At 36.1% G+C, this 13,913-nt stretch overlaps 5 protein-coding genes across 7 annotated transcripts; 2 read left to right on the top strand and 3 right to left on the bottom strand.

Moving 5' to 3' along the window:
* Positions 1 to 50: 50 nt before the first annotated feature.
* On the top strand, positions 51 to 3,781 carry LOC143214960 (pyruvate dehydrogenase phosphatase regulatory subunit, mitochondrial-like). Its single transcript, XM_076436600.1, has 11 exons — positions 51 to 367; positions 441 to 672; positions 800 to 1,063; positions 1,130 to 1,574; positions 1,630 to 1,932; positions 2,006 to 2,145; positions 2,216 to 2,421; positions 2,480 to 2,621; positions 2,773 to 3,042; positions 3,115 to 3,287; positions 3,369 to 3,781. Exons 1-11 carry the CDS (start codon positions 51 to 53, stop codon positions 3,631 to 3,633), a joined length of 2,757 nt encoding a protein of 918 aa, XP_076292715.1. The 3' UTR covers positions 3,634 to 3,781.
* Shrb (charged multivesicular body protein shrub) lies at positions 214 to 5,623 on the bottom strand. 2 transcript variants are annotated; one of them, XM_076436645.1, is made up of 5 exons: positions 5,299 to 5,479; positions 4,873 to 5,050; positions 4,531 to 4,775; positions 4,382 to 4,438; positions 214 to 353 (listed from the first exon to the last, which is right to left on the bottom strand). In XM_076436645.1, the coding sequence occupies exons 1-4, from the start codon at positions 5,477 to 5,479 to the stop codon at positions 4,383 to 4,385; spliced, it is 660 nt and encodes a 219-aa protein (XP_076292760.1). In that variant the 3' UTR covers positions 214 to 353; position 4,382. The 2 variants fall into 2 exon arrangements, with proteins under 2 accessions (XP_076292760.1, XP_076292759.1); XM_076436644.1 differs by lacking the exon at positions 214 to 353 and having other exon boundaries at positions 3,924 to 4,438; positions 5,299 to 5,623.
* Positions 5,624 to 6,492: 869 nt separating this feature from the next.
* Positions 6,493 to 10,703, top strand: LOC143214992 (dual specificity protein phosphatase 3). 2 transcript variants are annotated; one of them, XM_076436651.1, is made up of 6 exons: positions 6,493 to 6,715; positions 6,822 to 7,009; positions 7,087 to 7,310; positions 7,383 to 7,489; positions 9,425 to 10,022; positions 10,098 to 10,703. In XM_076436651.1, the coding sequence occupies exons 1-5, from the start codon at positions 6,686 to 6,688 to the stop codon at positions 9,437 to 9,439; spliced, it is 564 nt and encodes a 187-aa protein (XP_076292766.1). In that variant the 5' UTR covers positions 6,493 to 6,685; the 3' UTR covers positions 9,440 to 10,022; positions 10,098 to 10,703. The 2 variants fall into 2 exon arrangements, with proteins under 2 accessions (XP_076292766.1, XP_076292765.1); XM_076436650.1 differs by having other exon boundaries at positions 6,495 to 6,715; positions 7,383 to 7,624.
* Positions 7,590 to 12,124, bottom strand: LOC143214963 (kinesin-like protein KIF23). Its single transcript, XM_076436604.1, has 14 exons — positions 11,968 to 12,124; positions 10,947 to 11,522; positions 10,708 to 10,878; positions 10,423 to 10,621; positions 10,211 to 10,349; positions 9,936 to 10,135; positions 9,754 to 9,858; positions 9,604 to 9,689; positions 9,412 to 9,542; positions 9,139 to 9,347; positions 8,930 to 9,076; positions 8,720 to 8,869; positions 8,418 to 8,654; positions 7,590 to 8,301 (listed from the first exon to the last, which is right to left on the bottom strand). The coding sequence occupies exons 1-14, from the start codon at positions 11,976 to 11,978 to the stop codon at positions 8,110 to 8,112; spliced, it is 2,553 nt and encodes an 850-aa protein (XP_076292719.1). The 5' UTR covers positions 11,979 to 12,124; the 3' UTR covers positions 7,590 to 8,109.
* Positions 12,125 to 12,359: 235 nt separating this feature from the next.
* Positions 12,360 to 13,820, bottom strand: Rpl13 (ribosomal protein L13). The gene is made up of 4 exons (XM_076436642.1): positions 13,669 to 13,820; positions 13,079 to 13,228; positions 12,760 to 13,009; positions 12,360 to 12,685 (listed from the first exon to the last, which is right to left on the bottom strand). The coding sequence occupies exons 2-4, from the start codon at positions 13,219 to 13,221 to the stop codon at positions 12,419 to 12,421; spliced, it is 660 nt and encodes a 219-aa protein (XP_076292757.1). The 5' UTR covers positions 13,222 to 13,228; positions 13,669 to 13,820; the 3' UTR covers positions 12,360 to 12,418.
* Positions 13,821 to 13,913: the final 93 nt, after the last annotated feature.

The raw sequence follows: 13,913 nt of genomic DNA, 5'->3' as shown, positions 1-13,913 counted from the left end.
TTCTAAGTAAACCTTTGAATGATTCATTAATACAGGATAATCATTGTTTTATGCAGAATTTAATGTTAAGTCGCGCGTGCTCGAAATGCGTTCGTGTGTCGTTATCGAGAAATACAGTTTTAAAAGTTAACAAACATTGTTTCCATAATATAACCTATAAAGATGGAATGCTCGCGTGCGGTCTGCTCAACAACAAAAATGAAAATCACAGAAACATTAACAGTTACTCGAACTTTTCACCACGATCGGCTGTGTTACCCTCTCAGTCGCAAGTTGTTATTGCGGGTGCAGGAACAGTTGCCAATTCTGTTGCTTATCATCTTGTTATTAATGGATGGAAAGATGTGCTCGTCCTAGAACAAGATAGGTATGCATTCATTTTTTCAGGTAGAATAAGTTCAAGCTAAAAATGTGATAAACCATTTTGGGATCTATTCTAGGATTGGAAGCGGCACATCCCACTTCGGATCAGGCACCCTTGGACTCTTCAAACCGATATCGCACAGAAATTTGATTTCCTATAGCATTAAGTTATACCAACAGTTACAAGAAATGGGATACGATATTGGATTGAAACAATGCGGCAGTATAAACTTAGCTCAAACCAAAGATAGAATGATAGCTTTAAAACGTAGGATGGCTTATAATGCACCTACAGGATTGCATTGCGAAGTAACACTTATTAATCGCTTATCGCTAGACTGTGGATTTAGAAAATCGACAGTCTAATAAAGATCCGCAGTCTACTTATTCCAATACACCTAGATAAAAAGCTATTAAAGCGTAATCAATTCTGTAGGTTCTACGAAAAGAAGAACTACAGAGACTGCATCCTTATGTCAATACCGATGACATAGAGGGTGCAATTTGGGTACCTGAAGATGTAGTAGCTAACCCCAGTGCAGTTTGCGAAGTTTTAGCTAAACTGGCGAAAACTGGAGGGGCAAGGTACATTGAGAATTGTAGAATAGAAAATATTAACACTGAGAACGGAGCTGTGAAGAGTGTGAAGACTGAATACGGTGTAGTCTTCTGCGAATACTTTGTTAACTGTGCAGGAATGGTAAGGACGATATTTTATGCATCATCTTTTAAATCATCATCTTTTATAAACTTAATTGATTTATAGTGGGCACGTGAATTAGGATTGCGTTGCAGTCCACCAGTCAGAATCCCAGCATATCCTGCAGAACATTTTTATGCGATTGCTTCTCCTTTTCCGTCTAACTCGAATATCACTCTACCGTGCATAAGAGATTTCGATTCGCATTCGTACGTGAGAGAATGGCAAGGAAGTTTGTTGGTTGGTTGGTTCGAACCTGAAGCTAGACCTGCGTTTGAAAGCAGTAGTGTCCCTATACAAAACTGGAAGAATTATCTTGAGACTGATTCTTCCCATTGGAAGCCCTTATGGGATAAAGTTATACACAGATTGCCAATTTTGAGTGAAGCACAACCGAATGTGTACAACTGCCCCGACAATTTCACACCGGATGGAAGATGGATACTGGGAGAGAGCCCAGAAGTTAAAAATTACTACGTCGCCGTAGGCATGAATGGGAATTCTCTGCAAGGTAAAAAGATCGTAAAACAAATTCTGCATTGAAATTATAAAACATCTTGTTGCAGGGGCAGGAGGAATAGGCAAAGAAGTAGTCGAATGCCTTATAAACGGCGAATCTACTCAAGAGCTGCTTCCCTTTAGCGTGCAAAGGTTTCTCGATTTGCACAGCAGTAAACGATACTTACAACAAAGAACGAGAGAAATAGTCGGTAGAAATTATGCGATTCTATACCCTCATCAATGCGAGTACAAATACGCTCGGAAATTGCGTTGTTCTCCCTTATATTCTGTCCTCGAGGAAAGGGGTGCAATTTTCGGAGTGAAGATGGCCTACGAACGACCGCTTTACTTTGATTCCACTTATAGAAGTAAAAAACAAATAATTATTTGATCTTTTTTCTGCCTCGTATTACATTTAATTAAAATATCGATTAATTAAAGGAGGACAAAAGAAACCAGTCATGCCACCAGGAAGCTTCTACAAACCAAAGTTCTTCGACTTTATGATGGAAGAATTTCTCGCGTGCAAAGAAGGAGTAGGAATTATAGATATGAGCTCGTTCTCAAAGATTAAAATTAAGGTAAGTACACCAAAGACATGTTTGCCAGATTTTTATGTGAACATTTACATTTCAATAATATTCTGTACAGTCTAGTCGTTGGGAAGTTGTGGAGTACCTCCAGCAATTGTGTTCGAACGATGCGAATATACCGGTTGGTGGTATAGTTCATACGGGGATGCAAAATGAACGAGGTGGATACGAGAATGACTGTCTCTTAATAAGACAGACAGAGAACAGTTACTTCATGGTTTCACCAACGTCTCAACAAACGCGCATTTATCAATGGATGTCTAGGTAGAAAAAATGTATAATTCGTTGAATCAAATATAGGATCTGTTGCTTTCCATCGTAGGCATTTACCATCGGATCATTCGGTCGGCTTAAATGACGTGACTTCAAAGTATACAGTAATCAATTTAGTGGGTCCTAAAGCTACAGGCCTGTTATCAGAACTTTCCAATTCGAACATCAATCTATCTCCATTCACGTACAAGGTAAAAACAACTTGGTCGGTTAAAAAGAAGTACATATACAAGGCGTCTCGGCTAAATGAAATCATCTACAACGATAAATAAGGCAGATATTTAGGTGAGACGACCTGTATAATTAACAACATGATTCAGAGAAGAATTATCGTGTCAACAGACTGCAAACGTAGCGTACGCCTCTGACGTTATGATAATGTCATTCACGAATACTGGCGAATCTGGCTACTGCTTATATATACCTTCAGAGTACGCGCTTCACGTGTACCAGACGTTAATGGAAGTAGGCAAAGATTATGGTGTACGAGACGTGGGCGTTCTCACGCAACGTTTCATGCGAATAGAACGATTTATTCCCTTTTGGGCTGAAGAGTTAACACCATTTGTTACCCCGTACGAAGCTGGAAGCGGGTACAGTGTAAAATTAGATGTAAGTATGTTACGCACGTTTCAGTTATTCAGATTGTAATGGTTTTGTTAACAAGATTATTTGATATTGTAGAAGGAATATTTCATCGGAAAATTTGCTTTACAATACCAAAAAGAGCAAGGCGTGACGAAACGATTAGTATTATTCGTTGTGAATGGACTGGATATAAACAAAGATGTGTGGCCATGGGGTGGTGAACCTATTTATCGAAACAATGAATTTGTAGGGACTGTGACATCAACTGGGTAAGCGTACACGATGAATTCTAGCATATTAAAATATATTTTTCATCATAACGTCCAGACATAAATGAGTTCGTTTTGCAGGTACGGTTTTGCTACTGAGAAACATATTTGTCTTGGTTTCATTAGTTTACCTGGATCGTGGCACGCGCAACCAAATAAGAATATTGTTACAACAGATTTTATAATGAATCCAACAGCGCGTTACGAGATCGATATAGCTGGTACCAGATTTCCTATTAAACCTCATATTTATCCTTTACCGATACCAGCATGGGGCACTAAATTAAATGAAAAGTATATCCCTACTCCTGTCATTGCATACGATAACGAAGCTTCCCGACACTAAAAAGGAAGAGCCAACATTTTTTTAGTTTTTTTGACGACAATGTTGTATATAGTCTGAATTATTTAAATGTATTTATAATTTTGCAACTTCAACTGAGTATTATACTTCTACTGTCTTGAGTGAAACGTTGTACTTATACATTTACTACAAATACATAAATATTTCAAATTTGTTAAGATCTCTGCTTTATTTGCAGTTACACTAGAATCAATATACATTTGAGGAAATGTATTTCGTGGCAGACACGTTTATACAAAGTGTAGAACATAACAGTTAACATAATATTCAAGTTTAAAAAGCAACAACGGTAATTTATAATTCATCAAACTTTTTACACAGCGAAGTTGTATATATAATCTTTCCAGCAATGATTACCGGATAGATGAATTTATATTCGTTCGTTTTAGTCAGTTCTTTCAGTGTAATTACAAAATATGTTGTCTAGCTTATATACACATAGGATAGTTGCTTATTATTATTTATATAGCTTCTTTATATGTTAATACAGATGTTTTTGCTAATATTCGTTTACGGATAGAAAGCAACATCATTTATCAAAGCTTCATTATTATTTTGATTAATTCTTATACTGTGCACAGAAAAAACTGCTGTATTGAGTCTGTAATCATTGAAAGATAGAAAATCTTAAAAGATTCTTTGCATCATTGTTGAGCTCTTCAGCAATGTGTACTTCGTTTTAGCTATTAATTCCTTACATAATTTATTTTTACAAGCATTTTGATACCACCTTACGATGCCCACGCTTCCAATTCTTTTAAGTCTTCGTCCTCTTCTGGTTTGGCTTCTGAATAATACAAAAAATAATTATAAAATAATCATAAAGTTGTCACCTACTATAACATGCTAATATTCTGAACAAAGAATTAGCTGTATTACTTGTGCGAGCTGGTGCAGTTGGAATAGCAGTAGCTGGTACATTTGGGAGTTCGTCGGTAGGCTCAATACCAAGTAGTTCTTTATCTAGTTGTTCTTGTTCAAGCTCTTCTAATTCTTTCTCTAATTCGTCTTCATCTATGTCCTGACCAAACGCTACAGGATTAGATATTGCATCAGAAATTTCTCTTGCTACATCTTGTTGCTCAGCAATATCGTCCATCATGTCATGAACTTGATCAACATCCCTAAAGAAAATACATCAGTAATCTTTGAACTCTGATTTGAGGCGGAAAAATAGTTAAAAAATCATTGAAAATAAAATGACAAGATTCCATTACTAACATGTGTTGATGAACAGATTTCAATGCATCCGCCGCATTCTTCATTGTTGTCAGGACAGCTGTGTTCGTGTTCGCACTTTCGAGTGCTTCTCTTTGCATCTCAATAGTAGATAATGTGCCATCGATTTGCTGTAACTGTTTCTCGTATCGTTTCTTTCTTTTGAGAGCTTGTATCGCAGCTGCAACGTGTCAGAAATGTTTGTGAATATGTTTGCATTTACAATAGCTGCGGAAAATTAATTTGTTTATCCAAATTCCTTTTTAACGTACACAAATATAAAACAAAATTGCGATTTATCCGAGTTCTGATGATCACCCTATATAATAGGAAAACGTCATAATGACAAGTAATCCCGATGATCTTAGTCATTGAAAATTAACCGTGAACAATGATAATTAGATAAAGAAATGTTGCGTTCTCGGGTACCTCTTTTGTTTTTCGTTCCATTTTTCTTGGCGATTTGAATTTCAAGGCTTATCTTCGTCTCAAGAAAATCCTGTTTCTTTATCAACATATCCTCTGTCTCGCGCAATTTTTGTATCGCCTCAGCCGTTGACAAGGGAGCCGGCTCCTTTTTGCCACCGAATACTTTGCTAAAGAAACTCATTGTTCCAGTGGATTGTACATCAAATTCCTATTGTAACAAACTCATGAACACAATGAACACTATTCACCTTGAACAGAATCAACAGAAGATTGCACACCGACCGTATACCGTCGCCATATTCTTTTTGGCATCGAAGTATACGCACGCGTATACGTCATGACGTCATGACTCATCGCCGAATCATTTTTAAACATTTGAATTTCATTGAGTTAGAAAAGGATCACGATGCTTGTCACATATAACCCCAAAATCACCGATTTTTTTTCTAATCAGAACACAAAATGAATCATGGAACTGAAAACAGCCGGTCGAAAATCGATCAACAATCTTGATCAATCATCCTTTAGATTTCTGTATCTTTGAATTCTATTTTTCTCTTATTTTATTGATAAAGACTGTGTTCGACAATTATTATTGCGTTCGTAACAGATCAATTTTCAGAATGAAAGTGTATTTATTTACCAAAATTGTAAACACAGTTTCGGAAAGAAGTTCTCAGTAAAATATCTTGTACATACTATTGTCATGACGAGTTTATACATATATCTATAAATATAGCTAATAATGTCATGTTAGATACTTTTTATTTTTATAACATCATTCAAAGGTTTCCTTTTATTGGTGTTTTAAAAATTGTGTATACGCGTGTATACTGTATGTGTACGCATGTACACAGAGAATTCTTATACGCTAATGCTCCATGATATGAATCACTTACATATATTTTATATTTATATAGGAACGTCATTTGAATCACAACCAATCTATATGTATTTACTATTTATCTGTATCTGTACGCATGTGTGTGAGAGACTCGATTCGTATATAAATAAACAGAGATTTTGAATTAACTGACACATATGATGTAATGGATGCGTCATAATGTGAATTGTATTATCAGAGATATATAAATATTTTTCATACAATTGTTTCACAATTGTTCGATAAAATTCAACTTGCAAGTACCCTGTAAATAACCTCTGTCAATGGAGAACAAGCAAGGAACCGTAAGTGTGTATCATATGAGCATGATTATCGAACTATGAAATGTTTCGAAACTTTCCACCGTTTCGTGAAGGTTTCCGCGATACAAGAAACCACGTTTCGTGTGTGTAACATTTCGTAAGAACATTTAAAAATAAATATGTGCGGCCAACAATACCGTCTTCTTTCCCCGGTTCTTTTTAAGTTCATTCGCGATACACGATGCGTAGTACGTGGAGGGACAGGGACCGGGTAATATTTCAAATTTAAGTATCTCGCATATTATAAACACAAAGCTTAATATTTCTATAAATGTATAAAATAGTGTTGTGTTATCTGACAACATTTTCATCACCAGGATTTTCAGAAGGAATTACCTGGAGGCGAAACCACCCTACGTCTCCTAGTAGAGACTATATATAAAACACAACCAGAGAACAAGCCCATACCAGGATTCGATCCTCATAAAGACGATACTCAATATTATCGTATTCAACAGAACATCGATTGCGATGAAGTATATTCAGGGATATACATCGGCGATGCGTAAATATCTTCCAAGTTACATTTCACTTCTGTCGTACTTTATTGAGAAAAAAAAATTTACATTTAATACTCTACAGTGCCACAGCAAAGAATAAAGAGTATCTTCAAATGTTGGGTATAACGCATTTACTTAATTCCGCCGAAGGAAAGAGATTTGGATTTGTGAACACCGATGCAAATTATTATAAAGATACAACGATCAAGTATATCGGTTTACCTCTCGCGGATTTATTCACTACAGATATTAGTAAATACTTTTATACTGCTGCAGACTTCATCGACGAGGCTATTTCTACAGGAGGTTATTCTCGTGTTTGATCTTTATATAAATAATGAGAACTGTGTATCATCTAACGGTGTGCAAATTTCACAGGTAAAGCTTTTGTGCATTGCATGTTGGGAATGTCCCGAAGCGCAACTTGCGTATTAGCATATTTAATGATCAAGAAAGAAATGCTGGCTGCTGATGCTATTAGGCAGGTCCGTAAAAATCGCTTCATACAGCCAAACGAAGGCTTCCTCCAACAATTAGTACAATTGGATAATCAACTAAGGAGGCAACGTTTATAATTAAATCCGATACTGAAAAAATTGTTGAAAATCTTCCTGGAGTTTGTAAGAATTATACAGCTTATATCATATATTATATTTTGTAGTCGTGTATTGTATATAAACATTTTATAAAAAAGCTTTAATAGACACACTCGAAATGTTAGCTTAAATTAATACTGTTACTGTTTATACATACACTCTACTATTTGTAAAAAATCTTTGTTAATAGATCGGGAACGTAGCTACTCATTTTTTCCAAATTATTTACAAATCACAGAAAATAGTAGCTTAAAAGTTATAAAAAATATACATAAGATATATGAATATATATTAAAAAATTTCGCGAAAATGCGTCTTTCGTGAGATTCTATTCACATAGTCATATGATTGAATTTCACTGTTTAAAATATTGTGCGCGAAGTATATAAGTACCTTCTTATATATCGTTATTTTGCGTAATGGATTGTATTATTTAATAAATTATTAAATCGCTGGTGTGATACACAAATCTCTGAATTTCATAGTATTAAAAATTACTCCTAAGCTCGTTAATTGATCACTCGTGGCCTTTTAGAGTGTGTCTCCAGAAGCGTAGACGAATGATTGGGCGTGCCTATTTCATTGATATCTAAGTCTGCGGGACCGCTGCGTTTTCTCGCTTTCGGAGATTGTTGTTTCAAGCATTCCATGTCATTGAATACTACTTGCGCTCCACCTCCGCTAGTTGGCAATATATCTCCCTACCATAATTTTATACAATATCATACATTCGATTATTTTCTCAATTAGATAAACCTGCAGAACAGCTATCTACTGTTTTGCAGGTTCAAACTCAATTAATTGAACAATAAATTACCTTGTACAGTTTGGTTTCAAGCTCGCCGTCCGTATCGTGTTCTTGTGCAACGAGACAGTATCTCGATGCCCCATCTGTGATCTCCTTCGGGGATGTGAGTCTCGTAACGCTGCGTCTTCTTCGCATTAATGGTTGCAGAACCGTTCCCAGGGGAACGAGAGCTCCTGGTCTGTGATCAATCCACCTATCAGCACTTTGTGAACGCCTGTGCCTTGGATTTGAGACTGTCATCTTATCCTGTAAAGAACCTTTCCTCCATCTTATATCTTTAAACAAAATAGAAATAAGTAAGGAGAACTGACCCTTCGCGATCGACTTTCCATTCCTCTTGCAGTCGCTTCGGAATTTGTAGTCGTCGCTTTCGGAGTAACGGGTATAGAATTAATGCCTTTGTCGTCTACTAAAATCTGCTTCACTAGCCTCAATTTATTATCTTTCTCCTTCATTTGATTCTAGAAAGACAGAAGATTGTAAATACATGGTTTTAATTAGCATACGCTTTATTTTATTACCTGTAACTGTTCACGTTGTTGACGTAATTTTATCTCCAATTCCCTGTTCATTTTATCAGTTTCCACTTGTATCTTAGTGTTATACTTTTGTTTTACTCTCTGCTTATCTATTAATCGTTGGTTCAGTGTCATGTCTCTATCCCTTAACTGTAATTGTATTAAACAGGAGGATTTAGAAGAACTAACGCTAGCGTGTACTTAATATTTACCTCTTGCTGTAAGCTACGAATCGTATCATTCGCATGATTCAATTTCCGAAGCAAACTATCTATTTGCTCTTCACTTTTACACATATGACCCTCTAACGCAGACACCTTCTTTTTCTGTTGCAAAGTGGACGCCTTCAAAGTTGCATTTTCAATTTTTAAGTTCATGTGTTCTTGTTCCATTGTCATTAAGGTTTTCCTAAGATCGTTTTCTGCAAGCAATAATCATTCGAATACTGGATGATACTTGGATCATATTAAAAGATAAATGCTTACGTTTCTGCTGCAGATCGGCGCGCAATAAGTTTCGTTTACTTATACGCTGCTCCAAAAAGTGCATCAGATTAGTAATTATCTGATCGTTGAGTGGAGAAGTAACTTCCAATTCGGGGAATGGACCGCCCAAACTGTAACGAAGCATGTCTACAGTTATTCAGGAAAGGAAAAAATTGGAGAATAAATACGCACCTGTATACAAGACCAATATCAACTTCCAAATCAGCAGCTTCGGGACGACCTTCTTTTTCCAGTTTACAGCGCGCCTCCTTAAATAACTATTCGACCATTTTATTATAAACAGAACTTTATTTTTCCACACTCTTTCAATTCATGTATTACCTTGTTTGCTTGCCTTCTTCCAGGTGTGAAACCGAGGTCTATTTTAGTAACCGTTGGTCGAGCAACTTGAACTTCTTGGGTCATTTCCGCGAACTTCATAACTTGCTATAAATATATTGATCATGTAAAAATTGGTACACTATCGTACATTTATATTTTCGTGCAATTGGATGTTTACGTACAATTGTCTCATCAAAATCGTTCGCCCTCGGATTAACGCAGACAATCATCCTCACTTGTCCTTCTCCATCGAAGTAGTTCTTAAACAAGTGAGTCAGCTTTGAATCTCTATAGGGTATTATTTTATTCGTCCCTTGCATTTGATTCTCTCTTAAAATTTCCAGACAGGATCGAAGAGTCATCAAAGAATTGTTAATGTTACCTAATTAATTGAAATTGTTAGCTACATTTAAGAAATACGTTAGAATTGCAATACGTATAATTGAAAGAAAATTACCAGCTTCTCTTAAACGTTGTCCTGTATTCTTGGTTCTATTTGTTCGTTCGCTACCAGCCAAATCTACTAAGGATAGCTGTGTAATACATATTACACGTTTATCTTGTATGACTTGTTCACCCTCGCAGTCTAAGGGTGCCTATAAGAAGGTATACCACTGTATTATTTATTAATATTAACAACACAGAGAAGTATAGAATTAAGGATATTACTTGTACAAGACGAATGGTGAAGACACTGTGCGATCTGCTTGATTCTGCATTGAGAGCAGTGTGTGCTACTCTTCTCCTTCGTTGGCCACGGTTGAACACATCGAATGCTTCTTCAGAACTTTTTACTTCTATCTCTGTTACAGCATGCACGTACATATTTTTGTTACCATCTTCCCTAACTATTTTACTCTGTAATGTCCTGTAGATTATTTCAAGATATTATTATACTGTCTGCAAATGCATATATGAAGTTTTTCTAAATATACCAAATTCATCAAAACGTACTTGGCTCTAATATCCTCATCCTCTAATAAATCGTACACACTGTTATTATATATTTCAACATATGTAACAAATACTGCATAGGCATTGTCCTGATCTACAGATATCACCTGTGATTCATCAACTTCACGGCCTATCATTGGATTACTATCTCCATCGCTTTCAGCTTTCTTCCTAATAAAATATTTTATATCAGTGTAAAGATATTATCGGTGACTTCGTCTTGTATCTGTTCTACTTACGCCTTGTTCGATTTTCCATTTCTATGAGACATAAGCCCCGCGTGAAGCTCGGTCTGTCTATCTAGCATTGCATCAGCTTCACCTTGTACATCAAAGCCATTTAATTTGTCTGGCTTAAAAACAAACTTTTTCGTTTGGTAATTAGCAATACTGTTAAAAATTACATCGAGACACCGTGGCATGATACCAGCATCTTGCGATCCACCAGTCATTGTGTACGTTTTGCCACTTCCCGTTACTCCGTAAGTGAACAGAAGACTATTCCTGCCACGAATAACATTTTCAACTAACGGAAGAGCCACTACATTAAAGATTTCTTTCTGCGTAGCAACTGGTGTGAATACAGAACTGAATGTAGTTTGAATTTCTTTGTTGCTAGAGTTACGAAAATTAATTGCCGATTCTGGTGGAGTAATAGCTATAGTTGTATCCGATATAACATTCATGCATGATATATCCGAGGGATATTGCATCGGCCTTAAACGACAGTAAACTTGTACAGGGTCCTTGGATAGCATATTGTTGCCTTTCGGACGGCCTACTGGTTTCCTAGCTGAACCTGGAGGCTTCGAACGCCTAAAATAATCAACATTAGCAATGCATAGCCACACGTAGACTCATTTCCAGGATTACAAGGTTGCAGGACGCACCTTCTTAGTTTTAAAAAATGCATGCAATTGCCCTCAAAAGTCCTATTTTTACGTTTACTGTAGCAGTTTTATGAAAATAGCTGCATGCGTAGCTTTATGCTTAACGTAAACGTAAAAATAGGACTTTTGATTACTGAAAAACCCATTGCATGCATTATCGAGAAATGAGAAGGCGCGTCCCGCACCCTTGCAATCCTGAAAACGAAACTACCCCCTTAAAATGATATGATACATCGGTACATTCGAATAATAATTTACTCGAAAGTCTAAAGCGTCGAGAACCGTAAAATTGTTGCATTGACTTGATATTAGCGTTAAGACATTCCATCGGAATTTTTCCTTATAAATTATACGTTAAATCGAAGACTTACGCGGACTTCATTTTCCTGTGATTATATTTACAACTTGATAGAAAATATCACAAGACTTGTGTTGTTTTCCTTCCCTTGATAGACATGAGTACCATCAGGTACCACAAACCGTGAACGTGAACGGTTGTCACAACATTCGAAATTCAAATCTAGATTGAAAATGGCGTGACGCTAGTGCTGCCAACATTCGAACGCGCGAAGATTCTATGTATTAAAAAACTAGCCAACAAACGACGTGATTTGTGCACTGGTGGACCATGGTGGACGTTGAAACAGTGGATTTTCAATATATATCATTATACATTGGCAATGATAAAATGTTCATAAAATGCGTTGAACGAACAACTTTAATTGTACACAGAATGGCGAGATAAATAAATACGTGAATGGTATTGGTTTCCTCAGTAGAGAATTTATTTTTTATATTTGTACAAAGATACGATGTTTAAAATTACTTCTTGGGTTTCTTGTCCTTAGCAACCTTTGTAACATCGTCTGGATTTTCTGCGGCTTCCTTTACACGCTTAGCGCGAATTCCGACTAACCTAGCATCAGCTCTAGCCTTACGCAGAGTTACGTACGCAGAGAACTTCTTCTCTTCCTCTGTTATTGCGAGAGCTTTAGCCTTTGCTGGTGCTTGATGCCTTACAGGCATGATTTCTCCCGTAACTTGGGTTGCTGTCTTCATTTCTTCCTCAGTAGCATCACCCTTCTTGGGCTAATGACACAAATAGTATATATTAATTTGTTTCATTGGATATAGATATGTAACACAATCACAGGAATACTTACTTTCTTTTCGTTCAATGGGAAAAGAATCAATTTCGATTTGTATTCCTTCAATCTTTGAGCATTTGCTTGCAAAGATTCGACCGATTTGTTTCTCCTCCTGGGATCCACTGCAATGCCAATAGTCTTGGCAAATCGTTTGTTCAAACCGCTGGCCTTAATTTCTGCCAGGGTGAAACCTTTACCTGCCCTAACTTTTGTGTGATAACGGAATGTTGGGCAGTGAACAATGGGCCTCAGAAGTTTGACAGGTCTACAGAAATAATTACAAATTAATAATATATAAATAAATCAATTCTGCGGACTGTACAATCGAAATTACCTTGGTGCAACTGAACGAGCTTTCTTCACACGACTTTGTTTACGACGATATTTCCTGGCTGGCTGATTAAACCAGGTTTTCACAAACCTTTGCCAATCTTTATGGAAATGCCCATTAGGGATCATATTATTTCTCTTACCCATGGTTGAACTGAAATACACATAAATATAACAGAATATACTTTTTAAAACTTTCGATGTTATTTATATTTGTAACAATGTTGCTTTGAATTAAGTATTACGATAGGTTAGGGTTCAAAGTATGTTATTACTATGAACTGTAAATAAACATATCACTCAAATCTTTTCGTTCGTTATAAAACAATGTTATTTTCTACAAAGGTAATCATTTTATATATTGTTTTACGATTAAGAGGATCAATTTTCATGTATTCGGTGACATACATACTGGGACTTAACCTCTTAATGAATGTCAAAAAAACTTATTATACTTAATACACTATATAACAACAATGATATTGTTTAATCACAGCCACGAACACAAACTATATCGATATCTCGTTATTACGTGAAATATTAATTTATGATGTGAAATATTTCATTGGATTTCTTTTCCGAAATTTTACTCACGAAGTTGTTTATACGGTGCACACCGGAAAAGGAATCAGTTCAACGAAACGGAAGCAGTGTTGGCATTGGTTGGCATGCGCGACGTCAGTAAAGTAGAAAGTTGGGCTAAAATGGGGTACCTTGGTCACCTCGCCTAATTTCACAAAATTTGTTGTGCTTTGATTTTGAAATATGAATGTATAACATGTGTGTGTTGCATTAAAATTTAATATGTATGCACATATAACATATAATATATGAACTTC

This window comes from Lasioglossum baleicum, chromosome 13, assembly GCF_051020765.1.
Source record: "Lasioglossum baleicum chromosome 13, iyLasBale1, whole genome shotgun sequence".
Taxonomy (NCBI): Eukaryota; Metazoa; Arthropoda; class Insecta; order Hymenoptera; family Halictidae; genus Lasioglossum; species Lasioglossum baleicum.
Note: the sequence above shows the minus strand (reverse complement) of the source record. Positions and strands in the feature narration are given on the sequence as shown.